The sequence below is a fragment of the Amia ocellicauda genome, chromosome 1, assembly GCF_036373705.1.
Source record: "Amia ocellicauda isolate fAmiCal2 chromosome 1, fAmiCal2.hap1, whole genome shotgun sequence".
In the NCBI taxonomy this organism is placed as follows: Eukaryota; Metazoa; Chordata; class Actinopteri; order Amiiformes; family Amiidae; genus Amia; species Amia ocellicauda.
In genome coordinates, this window is record NC_089850.1 from 14,777,921 (window position 1) to 14,793,004 (window position 15,084).

Sequence of the window (15,084 nt, forward strand, 5' to 3'; positions counted from 1 at the left end):
GTGGAAGGGGAGCTTCGTGCCCTGGATGTGCATCCCACAAATCTCCATCAACTGCAAGATGCTATCCTATCAATATGGGCCAACATTTCTAAAGAATGCTTTCAGCACCTTGTTGAATCAATGCCACGTAGAATTAAGGCAGTTCTGAAGGCGAAAGGGAGTCAAACACAGTATTAGTATGGTCTTCCTAATAATCCTTTAGGTGAGTGTATATTATATATATAAATGAACAAGTTCAGTAAGTGAAGGGGAGTAATGGATGCAATGGAACAGTATATGTATTTGTTTTATTCACTCCGGCAAGCATTTACATTTTGTTAAAGTCTTTATTATTATTATTATTATTATTATTGTCATTTCCTGGCACAAATGCTATGAACAAAGGTTTTCTAAGAGTACATTAAAATAAACATGCAGATTCTGTGCACTTCATCATTCTGCATCCCTGAACTGGGTAATTTATAGATCGACAGACAATCCTGTTTCCACCATGGCTGAAAAAAGGAAAGCTTGCGATTTCTATACATGAAACAATTAGTAGAGGTTGAGTAATTTTTGTAACTCATAAGAATAAATGACAGAAAAAGTTTTCATTGAAGGCACATTGATTAGGATCACAGCTTGAATGAATTATGTAAACAGTAACATGATAGTTTCATCTAAAATGGAAGAGCAGCTTTAACACAGAATTCATTGTATAAAAATAAGGACTTGCTTCAAATTGTGTTAAACCAACAACTTCTCAAATACTCAAGGCTTTTCCTTGTGAGCGGTGAGGCAAATTGCATTTTCAAACATTTCAAGATAAATAGAAACTGTATGGAGGTACTTTTTATATTTTCAACAATTACATTACAGAATTTTTAAAGCTGACATACTGTGAACACACTGCAGTGATCACGATTAACTCCTTCACTACAGACGCTCTGCTCATGCTAGATTGTGACAGTTTCACACTGTTTTAAGATATTCATGCAATACAGAGAGTAGACAAAGAATTATACATTTTTTTTAAATGCAAGATAGAGAATGTTCACTGCAAGTGGGGACAATATTCCCGATATTGATAGCATCCTTCCATTACAGTTTGATAAGAGTGAAACCGTTTGGTAGAAATATAAATATAAGCTCTGGTCCTGTAGTGACAAACCTCCAGAGAGCCTGGGCTGCCCAGCTATGGGATGCATGTAAACCCTTACTTGCGGAGCCCTTTCCCTAATAGAAGAATGTGCTGTATTTTGGTGACATTTTCCATCATGGAGAACAATGTAACAAATCAAACAAAGCAAACCACAGCAGGTGACAGGAGATGCTATTGGAGACCCTGCCGTAATTGACAAGTTACGTTTCTTCACATATACCAAGTTGAAAGCCATTTGTGTTTTACTGAACTGCACTTGTTTTGAAATTGCGGGAAATAAGACACTTGTATGGCAACAAGGCACTCTATAGAACTACCCCATTCATAAATATCTAAGTGTAGAAGGAAATGTCACATTTTATCAGTGCAGAAAAAAACATAGCATCTCTATTGTCCTACAATCTAATGTTTTATGTTTTTGTGTGAAACAACTTAGCAGGACTCAAATACAAATGAAGCAGACCCTCCCTTTAACTGCCTTGTCTGATGGCTAAGTGGGCAAGAAAAATACATATGACTGGTGTTGGTAACCCAACAAGAAAAAAAAAAAAAAAAAACTCTGCAAGAATATGGAATAAAGGAAAAAGAAAATGTCAAAAGGCACGTTTGAGCAGCAGGTCCAGTGGCTCCTTGTTTGTGAAGGTTAGCAGCAGTGTCGAGATGGGACAGTTTGTTAAGAACTGCAGAGTCCTCCGCCTGGCTGCACTTTATTGATCGGTGGCGGTAACCAGTTCAAACCACTGGCGCAGAGCATCGCTCAGGGTCTCTGGGAGTGCGTTCACATCACGCAGGATGATGTAGAAAGGAAAAGGGAACTCGTCCATGTAGGAACGGATCTCGGGCATTTCTCCTGGCCCTCCGAAGATTGGCACTTTAATATCCAGTATAGAGTCCTGCGGGACACAAAGAGCACAGCGTTAAAGAGATGCATTGTGGAGTGTCATTAACCCTGCATCTTTTCAGGAAAAGTTGGAAATAAACCATATGGCAACACAAAAGCCACTAGTATGCAAACTCATTTTGTGAAGGCAAAATTAGTGATGCACTACTTGTGGTGACCTGAAGCAAGCTAGATGCCTTGATTCACATTATAAAATGAGAGCTAAAGCTTTCTAGAAGCATTCTTAAGCAGTATCTAGAGTAAAATAGTTTTCAGATCACAACCAGAAATGGGATTCATCAGAAGTAGTAGTCCAGTTTTCACCCCCCTTTAAAAGCAGTAATTAACAAAGATAGAGTGTTTTATTGCAACATAAGTTCAAAAATAAATGGTGGTCAACATTCAATTAAGAAAATAAATTTAAAAACCTACATTATAGATTTTAACAGCATGAACTTCTGTAGAAATAAAACATTTCACATCTGAACTGCTCTCTTACCCTGGAGTTCGGGTTGTCGAGAACCACGAAGATCACAAAGACGTTGGCGCTGCGAGCCGCTTGCACTGCAGCCGTCACTCGCTCCTTCCCCTCCAGGAACAGGCCTCTGCCGTCAGACACAATGAGCAGCAGCTGGGCCGTTTCTGAGGACAAAGACTCGGTTTAGGGACCAAGAACCACAACAGCCCTTCACTACTAAACTCAGGCCTTTCCTTAGTCTGCCCCCTACACTGAAAGCAAACTGTTATGGAGAATAATGATTACGTAACGAAGAGAAACTGCACTGCATGAGTGGTGGAGGAGAGAGGTGATGAAAATCTTGAGCAGTGGATTGTGGTTTTGAATGCAGGTGCCATCTTCCCTCTGGGTCAGAAAGCCCAAGAGAAGAAGGGGTGACTGTAATATTTACACTGTGAAGGCTTACTTAGAGCTTATTAGCTTTGTTGACATTTAAGGCCCTGTAGCAATGAATACAATACAATAACATCATCCTAAATGCCACTTCACTATCTCTCACAATAGTGCCTGCTGTGTATCAATGGATTGGCTGGACTTCATCAAACTGGGAGTGAACACTCTCTTAATGTTATTCCTTATTTATAGAATATATTAAAAGAGTTGCTCCTTGTTTTTGCCATTTTGTTTGAAGGTGGAGCCCTCAGAAACCCGCCTTGAAGGCACTTTGTAAAACATCCTCTCACCCGTGTTACTGCTGCTGTGGGACTGCTGCCGCTCCGACACAAACATGCTGGCAGAGGTTTCCAGAAACTAAACAAGAAATGACAATGAAAGTAAATTATATGCTGAAAACAGAAGAAAATACAATACATAAATAAACCCTCAACATTCCCTTTAGAAATGGATGCCCAATTATTATTCCTGTGGTAAGAACAAAACTATCAAATCTCTCCTGAAGGCGGGAGTGAGTTGTACTCACTTGGGCTATTCTGGTCTTCTTCTGTTGGAATTTGCACAGTCTGAGGATCCTGGCTCCAGACTGGTCATTGAACTGCTCACGGAACGGGTGTAGCAGCTGCACCGTCTCTCCAAAACTATAAAATACATTAATTTAACAAAGTTAATTGTAGTCTTTTAAAAAGGAAATTTGACCTGTTATTTGTGACACTAAGTTCAAACGTGGATAAACATGTGACAGTCCGGCACTCACTCACCTGCACACAGAGACCTGCCCGACTTCCAGAAGAGTCAGAGCATTCCCAATCACAGACAGAGACTCGAACGCCAACTGGAGACACGGGAGACAGCAAAGTGAGGTTCTCTATCCAAGTTTCTCTTTAGAATCCTTACTGGCATGTTTATTTGCGAATCATAAGCAAACATTATTCTTATGATGAAAATACACACGAACTACAAGTCCGACCACTTTCAAATTCGATTCAAGCAGGGATTTTTAGTGCTTTGTAAGCAGCGCTAAGACAAATTTCACTATGACTTAGTTGTTAAATCAAAAACACCTTTTCACCATTATCATACTAAGTTTAGTTTAAAAAGTATCAAGAGAAAATTAAAAGTTTGATCAAGTTAACAACAGTTACTCTGAAGACTGTTTTTACAATACCCCATCATACAATTATCCTGATCACTTAGACCACAATTTAAAGCAATGTAATTGTGCCAGTATCATTTCCCCCACCTACAACTCGTACCTGTTTTGAATGGTTATCTATCATACTTGAGGAGTCATCCACAGCCAGGCAAATCTGGTATTCCCGCTTGCTGGGCTTGGTTCTCCTCAGCCAGATCTTATCCTTTCGGAACTGACTGGCAATGTAGGGAATGACCTTGCGCATGTTCAGTCGTTTTCCAGTTCGGAAGTCTCCTCTGTGTTGAGCAAGAAGAGCAACACAGATGTAGCAACTCACACATGACACCTAAAGACATTTCTCAATACATTCAAAAAGTGAGTTCCTTTTCACATTTTAAACATGGAAGAATTCACACTCAAAACAAGTGATTTCTTTCAGGAATTAAGCATCCCAATGGAACGCTCACAAAACCAAGAGTGCTATAAGATCCAGTTCCAATTTTTAAAAAGTCTCTTAATTGAATGAATTCGCCCATTAAGACTCTAGATTTCAGAATCAGAGCTCACCTGAGTTTGGCGGCCTGTGTGGGCTCCAGAATGAGGCGCAGCTGCTCACACAGTTGCTGGGACAGGGCGGAGGTCAATACTTGATACTGGTGCCACATCTCTGCTGCAGCCCTCTCCTAAAGAAGAAAGATAAGGTGTGTGAGAGCTTGTGAGATATGGTATTCATTTGTTGAACTACACAGAGTGATGAAAACACACTGCATAGATCGTTGCAATGTTGTTCTAGAAAATAGTGCACAAATGCATAGTTCAGGAATGTGAAAATACGGTGAGGAAAGAAGTCATGTAATTACAAAATCGCTGCATTAACGAGACTCATTTGCCTTAGATGCTAAAATTGGCACTAACTGCAGAAAGTAGTTATTCACATTCATGTAAACCCTGTTCTCAGAAGCAACAGACACTTTACCTCTTCCAGAGTTCCAGGGGGCTGTTTCTGCCAGGCGTCCAGCTGTAGCTCCAACTCTCTCCTCAGGTCCTCTGGGTCTGTTACCATGGTCTAGAACAGCCAAGGATGTTACAGTCAATACTGAGGTCAATCAATTATGTGCATAAGATAAATACACATTAAATCAAAAATTCTAACATTAGCTGGATTCTTATATGCTTACTTTCTTCTTCATCTTATTTCTTTGGAACCAACAGCTTAAAAATGGAATCTCATGAAGATCTTGCCGAACAAATCTTTAGGGACGTTCAGTCAATACAATGCACCCAATTGACTGAAGTGGTGTGTGTGTGTGTTACAAGCTGAGGTACAGTGCGTGAATACCTGCGCCGTGTCCATCAGGAGATCTGGGACAGTGTGCACAGTGGACTCTGAGCTCCTATCAGTGAGGTCCACAGCTCCGTCTCGCTGAAGGTCCTCGCTCTTTTTGGACTCTTCCTCATTCTGCACGGGCTTCATCTCCAGCTCCCCACTCTCCACACCTGAAACACGAGGATCAATCAGACTCTACATACACGGGGGAATGACACAATTGATATTTGAGAAGACAATAAAAAGATAAACTGCTGTGAAGGCAATTCTGTATTAACACACCCTGTGGCCTGCTGGATGTGGAGCTCTTCTTCTCTGGTTTGAGTTCCTGGGCATCCACAGCTTGCAGCTCCTCCTCATCCTCCTGAGTCTGTGTATCCATCGCAACTTCGTTCTCCTCCTGCTCCTGGTTGGCTCCTGTTGGTTTCTGTTGTTCAGCACTGGCTACATCTAAGGAAACACAAGGGGAGCAACACGAGTACTTGAGTACTGTAAGCCTTAGGTCAACAAATACAGCTGGGTTTTACTTATTTTACAAAAATGGTCCCTACTCTGTATTAGAATTACAGGTTACAATGCTATGATCTTTAACCTTATTTATTTTCAACTTTTTTCCTGGAAGGCCACATTGCTTTCTGAGCTATCATATGTACTGCAAAGCCCTATACTAGATTACTGTAGTTCTTAGGACTTTCGTACAGCTACACTAGCAAACACATCTAGTCCTAGCTCCATTTCACATGAAACTTAGAACAAGATACAGGCCGTATTAGCTAACAAAGTACCCAGAAAATGCTTACCGTAGGTTTGTGCATCATAGGACTGCTCTCCATCTTTGATGTGCTCGTACACGTCGGCCTCCTCCTTGCCCTCACGCTGCGCTCTGTCCTCCCGTTTCTCCCCGCTGGCCTCCACCGTGCGCAGCCTCTTGTGGATTCGCTCGTTCAAGTCCCCGGTCGACCTCTCGTTGTCCGCCTGGCCTGGCTTCCTCTTAAAACTCTGAAACGGCCCAGCCATACAATCAATTCCTCCATTCCAGCCAATACCACGGGTTTGTCCAGACGCATTAAAAACACAGTTTCAAATACCCAAAGTCTGAAGCCACAAATGACATGCATTCTGGAATAATATTTAAAAAGAATCCAATCATATTTTTTTTTTTTTACCCAGAACATCAAGTCTTTCTCAAAGTATCTCTCTCGGAGTTGTACTTGTACTGGTACACCAGGCTAGAAATAGCTCTTTAAATGTACTAGAGCAATTATCACAAAGTAAGCTCTTAAAACAGCAAATGAAGCATAATGATGGTTTCTAAAGAAAGATCAGACAGGATTGACCTTTACTCCCACACCCAAAGAAGAAACCTCTTAAGAAAATTCAGAGTGAATACAAATATCCTTTATTTGGCAACCAGATAATGACACCTACCTGAGTCCTGCTCTGGCTCTGCTTCAGTGAGGAAACTCTGGCCATCATCTTGGATTCATGACCCTCTGACTGGCTGGCATCCGCAGCCCCACTGCCATGCTCCTGATTGTCACAAAGACGATGTGGAAAATTAAATGCAAATTTCATTGAACACTGTAGTGTTAAAGAACCTCTTGAACAAGCTTGCAGATGTACAGAGTTTAAAATGTGTTGAATAATTATTTCCCAATTTAACACAAAAGGGCTACAAGATATTTGTCAGTGTTTACCAATTCTGTAGATGTTGAAAGAAGCCAAGTTTTTACAGAACATCATCAATCTCTGACAGAAGGCAGGGTTAAACAACTGACAAAGCTTACATGTAATAAGAAAATGTAATTTAATGCACAGGACATTTTATTTAATGAAATAAAGAGATTTTCCTGCTTCTAACCAAGTTAAAAACTAAAGCCACTGCAATGATTGCCAGATAACTCGTTAGATTTGGAAAATGCTGCACCAAAAGCACACAGTATAACAGTCCATTGAAGGACACAAATACAAGCACAAAACTGTAATGTCTTGAGACCCAGGAAGTCCTAGGAATACTTGCCTCCTTGGCCTGGTCTCTCTCAGAAGCAGCCCCGGCCAACTCCACAGCACTGTCACACTGCACATTCTCCTCTCCGGTCTGCCCGTCGGCCTCGTGCTCCTTCCTCTCTGTGGACTCGGGAAGCTCTTTCTCCTCATCCTCCTCTTCCTCCTCCGCCTGTGAGAACAGTGGTCAAGAAGGTTAATCACGGCCTTGAGTCTACATTGTCTGAAGTAAACCCACATGTTGCTTCCAAAAATACAATTTTATCAATATTAGATGTTTTATTTAGTTCAAGACAATAGACTTTCGATCAGTGGCATAGTAAGCGGTAAATAAAGACAAATTGACAGGAATACTTCCAGAATGGTGGCTTTTTTCTCGGACAACGCACGAAAGAGATCTGTGTCTCTGACAGGAAACTAGAGGGAATATGGACAGACCTTGGGCTGTTGGCCTTGATCTGATGGGATTCCCTTTTCTTCCTCCTCTCTGGTGTCTTTGTCTTTTTCCTGTTCCTCCTCTCCCGCATGCTCCTCCTCATTCTCAATGGCTGCATCTGCTTCCGGTTCCTGGTCTTCATTGTTCTGTTCACCTCCCTCCTGCTCCTCCTCGTTGTCCTGCTTGTCCTCCTCGGCCCCCTTGTTGTCCTGCTCCTCTCCCTGGCCCTCCTCACCCTCTTGGGCATCTTCGGTCATCCCCTCAGGCCCCTCTTCCCCACCTTCCTCGTCAGGCGCCTCCTTTTCCTCCACCTCCATGGGCTTCTCCTCTATATCAAATGGATTGTCTGCTAAAACGGCAAACAGAAATATAATTACAACGATTATCGGCAAGTATAAATAGTTCTTATCGTCTCTTTGGTAATGGTCTTTAGTGTGGCCCAGTAATAGAATAACAACTTGCACAAGACAAACACACACCATACAGTCACGGATGGATTTCTGTACATACCTTGTTGAAATTCTCCTTTACAGAAATGGTAAAACAATAACTCCTTTTGTACCCCCAATTTCGTCTTAACTCCTTCCTGTACTCTCATCCTATTCCCTCTCTCTCCTTTCTGTTTATTCTCCTGCCTTAACACCCTCCTCCTGCTCCTCATCTCACCTTCGCCCTCCTCCTGTTCCTCTCCAGCTTTCTCCTCCTCTTGGTCTAGATTGAGGTCCTCGGGCAGGTCCAGGCCCTCAGTTTCTGGCTTCTTCTCCTGCTTGCCATGATACGGGTCCACCTCGTTCTCATCAAACTCCCGCTGTGCAGGACAAACACACGAGGATGGATTTCATGTTTATATTAAGCTCAGTGTTAAAATACGGGTTACATTTTGGTCCAGGCCAGGGTTAGGGTTCGAGCCCCCAGTAAGCTTAGGATTTTGTTATTGATAGATTTGTTTTCTACTGTGTTAACTGAATTGGGTGATGATTTGAAAGCATAGCCTGACATTTTGTTGGTGGCTAGGGTTGGGATTCAGGCTGTTTTTTGGACGTAAAACGAGGCAGATAGCCTAATGATCCAATACAATGGGTTATGCAGAAAAGCATCTCCTTTCTGCTGTAGCAATGCACTATCACAGTAAGATCCTAAATAAGATCCTAAAATATCCTAAATAGGTAATGGGCTAATTAATGACCATATCTATATTAACTGACAATTTCAATGTCTAAAAAAGAAAATCACAATAAACATCAAATACAATGCAAATTCCAAATTAGAAAGGTGAAATACCTCGTCAAGTTGCTCATGGATTTTCTCTTTTCCTTCAGCGTCATCAGCTTGTTCCTCTTCTTTGTCCTGTTTTCTCTTGTCATCTTTATTTGAGTTTCCTGCATCCAAGTTGTCATCCTTTGCCACAAGCTCCGACTCCCCCTGCGACAAGTTCAGGGAACATTATAAGCATTGGCATTATGACTTTCTCCTCCTTAAAAGTAACATTTTTAAAGTACTAGCAATGGAGGTAAGGTGTTCACTCAACATATAGACAGAAGGTAATACTAAACCTGTTAAATATTTTAGGAAGATTATACAACTTCTAATTTTTCTAAGTATTATTTATCATGAATTGTTGGTTCTGGCAGCCTACGCTCTGTGAAATTGAGCACAGCCTCAGCACTGATGTAATGTATCTCTACATCTAAATCCATTTTTTTTTTTTTTAACCTCATCCATTCCTGGTCCAGACTCCTCCTCTTTGTCACTGCCATCTTGGTCTTCATCATCATCATCTCCCCACAGTCTTTCATCCAGCTTGTCGGTCTCCCCATCGCCGAGGTCGCCCATTTGCTTATCTAGCTCCTCTTCGTTCTCCTTCTCTGACTCCTCTCCATCCTCCTCCCCTGTGATCATAACAGCTTGCATAAACTTCATACCCCCAAAGCGAGGTTCCAGGTTTATTGGGAAAACTATAAACATTTATACACATCCAAGTGGGAATCATCTACTGGCCTCAAGCCCACCCAACTCCAGTGAGGCCTGGTTAATTGCATGCAACCTCACGGGGTATCCTCTCTATAAAGAAACGACAAAGCCCAGATTCAGACCAGGAACATTGGAGAACAGGACTCCACATACTTTTAACCGAGCCCCATAACTGTTAAACAACAAACTGTTAAAATAACTTAGACAGGAAGAAGATGGGGAAAGAAATAACAGTTTAAAGAATGTGTGATCACAGTGAGGGAGTCATCATCAAGATATTTAAATCTTAACTGCCTCAAAAAGTATTCACAAACCTGGCTCTTTGCGGTCTCCATCATGTATTTTGCCATCAAAGTCCTCAGACATTTCAATGGCGTTGTCCTCTTCTTTGATATTTTTGTTGTCCTGGTCTTCCTCCTTCTTTTCCTGTCCTTCCTGGAAAGTGTCCTCCACCTGCGAGAGAGAGATGAGATAACCAGGATGACCAACACTCCATTACTGCGAGACCGTACAAGGTATGTTTCTCTATACATGATGGCATTATTTTTGGTCTTCCATAGAAATTACTTGAAGCTTAGATTTCCCTGATGTCTTTGTGTTTGATGCATGTGTCACAACACCATTAGAGAATAGCAGGCCTTATAATGCGTTAACTTTTTAAGGTTTTAATTTATTTGTGCTGTAGATTTGATTTCATGTTTTCCTTTTTGTCCTTCCTACTTCAAATAATGAAAGTTGGATTGCTATAAGATGGAAAACAATCTTAAGGAGATTCACTGCAGAAAATGTATTCTAAGTTTGTGGTGTTTTACGATTGTATTTTGGTATTGTTTTACACATTGAAATGTCTGAACACAGTACAGTGTTCCAGGGATTCATAAAAGTAGAACTCAGAAAGTATCCTCACCTGCTCTTCATTCTCGATCTTATCACTGACGTCCTTCACGCCCTCTCCCTGACCAATCCCACCACCCTCGTAGTCATGGAACTGGGTGGCCCCCTCCCCTGACCCATCGTCCATCAGGTCCTGAGGAAGGCAGAAGCCCTAACAGGAAAGAAAAGCCTTAGTAAATATGCATATACATTTTGTTTTAAGTCCTCTTTTGCTGGTGTTACCTGGGGACCAAATGAGACCAAGTGAACACTTTATTGTTCAGCCAGAAAAGGAATATTTAAATCAGAATCAGCACTTTATGAACCTGCGCAGGAGCTGTCCACACAATCAAACTTTCTCTTCTAAAAAACAAATTGACAGAATGCTTAATTTTCAATGCACTGGAAGTGTCTCAGTGTATTATCATGCGTTAAAGACGAACAAAGGGCTATCGATTATCCTTTCAGGCCAAAGGTAAGGGTAAGAATTGACCTGCTAGTACTCATTCGCAGGTTAACATATTGCTTTAGTTGGCATAGAAAATTAAAAATGTACTTTTTAATTGCTGCAGTTTTAGATAAATTAATGTTCTTGCACATGGCTTATCCTAAAATATACATACAATTCTGGAAATAACATTTTTTGTTTATCAATTTAAGATCCAAAACAAAAACAAAATATGATAAACATGAAAGGATATATAGAAAAATACAGAAAAAGTACCCAGCCATCATACCTTGAGTGCCAGCTCTGTGAAGACACTGGCGAGGACAGAGAGCAGTTTCCCTGTGCTCCTGTGAGCTCCCAGCGAGACGCTCAGGTAGTAGCGCACCAGCTCCGAGTAGAGGCCAAGCAGGGGCTGCACGCGCACCAGCAACCAGCAGGCCCGGCTCAGCTCCTGCAGGGACAATGCGCATTCTCCATCTAGTTTACCTAGGTGATTATTTCTGAACACACAGTCTAGCAATGATAATGACAGAAACAGATTAAAAAAAATCGGCCTACTGGACATTTTGGGGTAGGCACGTCATATTAAAACATTTTATTTTTGGAATTTGGGTTTTTAAATTCAAAAAGGATGCTGTTTATCAAAATCAAATCACACCGAAAAATCTGACATATTCAGCATGTATGAAAACTGACAGCCTGGATTGCTCTAAGCTGAATTTATGGGCACTATGTAATTAGCTGAGCCAAAGTGCTTACAACGCAGCTCCCTCCAGCAGACAGCTTTCCCAGCCATGTCTCAGTTAAATGCACTCAGAACTAATGTAATGAAAGTAATGAAACACAGCCCAGTGTGCTGGTATCTAGAGCAAGTAGGAAATCTCACCTGGTACTGTTCTGGGGGACACTTCTCACGGTGCATCTTCAGCATCAGCAGAAGCTGCTCCAGTGAGCCAGTGATCTTCTGTGTGGACAGGGACGAGACGTCTGCCGACAGCTCCTCCTCCAGCAGCTTCGTCAGGTGTCCCGTCTTGATCAAGTCCTCCGGTTGCTCCTCTTTCCCTAAAAAAAACAAGGGAAATAAAGAATGAGTCAATCTGACGGTGTTTCAGGCCAATTACAGTTTGACTTCACATACAGTCTTCACAGGTGTGTCAATTCAGATTTATTTAATCACTTTTATTGAATCTGGGTGCTTGGAAATGTTTATTTATCAATAGCCAATGAAACAGAAATCATTAAACTAAAAAAGGGAGCTAAAAGCAGATATTAACTGATATTAGATTACCGAGAGAATAACTTATTACTGAGCAAGAGCAGGAATGGGTGTGTTCTGTATTCCTTACCCAGTGTGGTCTCTTCCTGTTTTTGCAGCTCTCCTTCATCTTCCTCTCTCCTTCTCTTCACCAGACTCTGAACGGCACACAGCACAGAGTTAATGGTGCCTTCCAACTGCTCAGAAAAGTCCGATGTGAAGGACTTGGGACAATCTGTCGAGCAGAAAAAGACAAAATAAATATTACTGATCACAATAAATGACATTACTAACCGCAAGTTCAAAAGTTAAGGAACCCACAGGCACGTATTGATTCAGACATATATTTTTAATACAGCAGTTTTACATTAAAATGTGGATGTACATGAATACAATTCACAAATAAATATTTCAAAGAATGACAAAGGTTTTGTGCACTTTTGTACTCGCAACACACTAAACTATTGTAAGGTTAAGAGTCCAGAGGTCACAAACAAACAGTCTTCCATAATCATATGAAAGCAGCCTCGGCCCTTACCACTGCCAGATTGGCCCAGGCTGAGCAGCTGTGTCTTCCAGGTGGTGAACTCGGTCAGGCTGCTCTCCACCTCCTGCCTGATGTACCGCAGGCTTTGCGACAGGGCGGGCCGGGCCTGGCTGTCTCCTTCTCCCTCAGGGACCATGGGGTTGAAGAGTTTCTCTGCATCTGCCAGCTGAGCAGCCACAGTGCCAAGCCGCCCAAGTCCCGAGCAGCACAGCGCAAAATGACTCCTGCAGGCAAAACAACCGGGAGGAATGGGTTCATGGAAGTGGAAGAGCTGTGCTTGAAGATCCGCAGCAAGGGCACAGATTTCAATCCAGCAACAGAATAAAAATACCATAAGAGCTGAATGGAAATGACCTTTTCATGTGACTTTTACTTCTTGTCCTGGAGAGCCACCATTAGGTAAGTCACAGTTATAAATAAATATACTTGAAAAGTGATCATTTAGGCCAAATAAAAATCAACAACTGATAAAATTATATCATTAACAGCCTACGTTTTAAAATAACAAAAAACAGTATCCCTGCAGGAAAATCCCAATTTTACTAGATTTGGCAGTGGCAATGTTCTCTCTTACCATGTCTGCAGTATTCCCTCGGTGGAATGGTGCATCAGCCCATTGAGCTCGGTCTGCACTGCCTTCGTTTCAGACAACATCTCTTGAACTCCTGCAGTGAGCTGTGCCCAGGCCGGGTCTCCTCTCCTCATCAGACATCCAGGAGGCAAACAGTCCTCGGCCAGGGGAGTGGGGTACCGCAGGGCAGGGTCCCCCCCACCCACAGGCAGCTCAGGTCCAGAAACCTCCGACACCGTCTCTGGACAGCACTGGAGGATCCAGGAGAGCTGCTGCAAGACCATCATGCACTGCATGGCAAGGGTGTGCATCCGCCGAGTCCACTGGACAAGAGCGTCTTGAGGGGGGAGGGCACAGTCTCTCTCTCTGGGTTCAGTCACATATGATTGTAGATCCTGGACCTGGCTCAATAGCTTTCTGGTTTTGACATGGAAAGGGTGGATTACCATCAAATGCATGCATTTTGTCATTCCTGACAACTGAGATTTAAGTTTTTTCCAAACACAATAAGTCTACATGTCAGAATGAGGTATAAAGTTATGAGTCGTCTAGACATCCACAGATATATTTAATGTTTTAAGGTGCTAGAAAGACATCAGAAGGAATGACAGTCTTCCAGAAAGTATATTTTTTAGAAAATTACTTCGAACACCTAGAAGCTTCCACCCAGAGTGTTATTTAGAAGTGAATATTGCTACGCTGGTAGAGGAGACACTGAATGCAGCTTTACCTGAGCTGGACCCAGTGCTGTGTGAGTTCTGCCAGCCTCCTCCTCTGCCCGACCAGCAGCTTCAGCAAGTGAGACGAGAATCCCTTACAGCGCTCCACATTGCCCAGGCCCACTTCCTGCAACACACAGCCAATACTGACACAGACACAGGACCCAGTGCCTCCAATGCTAGACCACAACAACAACGATGTTGAAAACACAAAGGTAACCTCCGTTTAAATCTTCAATCTCTAAATACTGCCTTATAAAAACAATGCTTATTAAGCACATGAGAAGGCCGATACTCCACCGCATGTACTCTTCAGTATAAATTAATTGTATAATTGTATAAATGTGTTTAATACTAACCAGGAAATAGTATTCAACTAACAGTTGTGCTATGCTAGATATTTCTTTGTTAACAATTTAGGAATACCAGGAAGAAACAAACAATTTTGCTATACAGTCCACTTTTTTCCCCTCACTTCAGTATTCAATGAAGGACACTCATCTCCTGCTCCGGTCTTACCTTGGCAGGAGTTTGGAGAGCTGTCTGTAGTGTGGTGCGCCGAGCCAGGGACCTGTAGAAATACTTCTGACAGCCATCCCAAGCTGCAGAGATTTCACCAAACAACCTGCAAATTCACAACAAAAAAACATGCATTGGTTACCCTTGCATTTCAGCAACATTTCCTTCAAAAAACATACAATAAAGGAGAGTGTGATTCCTTGCAGTTCATTCCCCAAAATATATTGCAGCAGGAATTTATATTAATATTTGAATTCTAAGGCATTAAAAAGAATGGTACTCTAAAAACTGTAACCGATGAACTGTCAACCACACAAACGGCAACAATTATGATTAAGCAACTTATAG

The 15,084-nt window shown here is 41.9% G+C and overlaps 1 protein-coding gene across 2 annotated transcripts in view; it reads right to left on the reverse strand.

Annotated features, from left to right (window-relative positions):
- Positions 1-268: 268 nt before the first annotated feature.
- The window catches only part of mdn1 (midasin AAA ATPase 1), a 51,847-nt gene continuing 37,031 nt past the window's right edge, over positions 269-15,084 (reverse strand). Inside the window, exons 77-102 of one of the 2 annotated variants that reach the window (XM_066691595.1) lie at positions 14,737-14,842; positions 14,229-14,344; positions 13,502-13,915; positions 12,919-13,151; positions 12,472-12,615; positions 12,012-12,187; positions 11,415-11,576; positions 10,712-10,849; positions 10,119-10,257; positions 9,547-9,722; positions 9,115-9,255; positions 8,500-8,641; positions 7,836-8,179; positions 7,414-7,569; positions 6,822-6,923; positions 6,194-6,392; positions 5,676-5,843; positions 5,406-5,563; positions 5,043-5,132; positions 4,634-4,749; positions 4,188-4,362; positions 3,693-3,766; positions 3,458-3,572; positions 3,222-3,288; positions 2,521-2,663; positions 269-2,034 (exon numbers count right to left, since the gene is read on the reverse strand). In XM_066691595.1, coding sequence (XP_066547692.1) covers positions 1,849-2,034; positions 2,521-2,663; positions 3,222-3,288; positions 3,458-3,572; positions 3,693-3,766; positions 4,188-4,362; positions 4,634-4,749; positions 5,043-5,132; positions 5,406-5,563; positions 5,676-5,843; positions 6,194-6,392; positions 6,822-6,923; positions 7,414-7,569; positions 7,836-8,179; positions 8,500-8,641; positions 9,115-9,255; positions 9,547-9,722; positions 10,119-10,257; positions 10,712-10,849; positions 11,415-11,576; positions 12,012-12,187; positions 12,472-12,615; positions 12,919-13,151; positions 13,502-13,915; positions 14,229-14,344; positions 14,737-14,842 — 4,180 coding nt within the window. In that variant the 3' untranslated portion in view covers positions 269-1,848. Of the gene's footprint in view, positions 2,035-2,520; positions 2,664-3,221; positions 3,289-3,457; positions 3,573-3,692; positions 3,767-4,187; positions 4,363-4,633; positions 4,750-5,042; positions 5,133-5,405; positions 5,564-5,675; positions 5,844-6,193; positions 6,393-6,821; positions 6,924-7,413; positions 7,570-7,835; positions 8,183-8,499; positions 8,642-9,114; positions 9,256-9,546; positions 9,723-10,118; positions 10,258-10,711; positions 10,850-11,414; positions 11,577-12,011; positions 12,188-12,471; positions 12,616-12,918; positions 13,152-13,501; positions 13,916-14,228; positions 14,345-14,736; positions 14,843-15,084 lie in introns of both variants that reach the window. The other variant, XM_066691510.1, reaches the window with a different exon arrangement.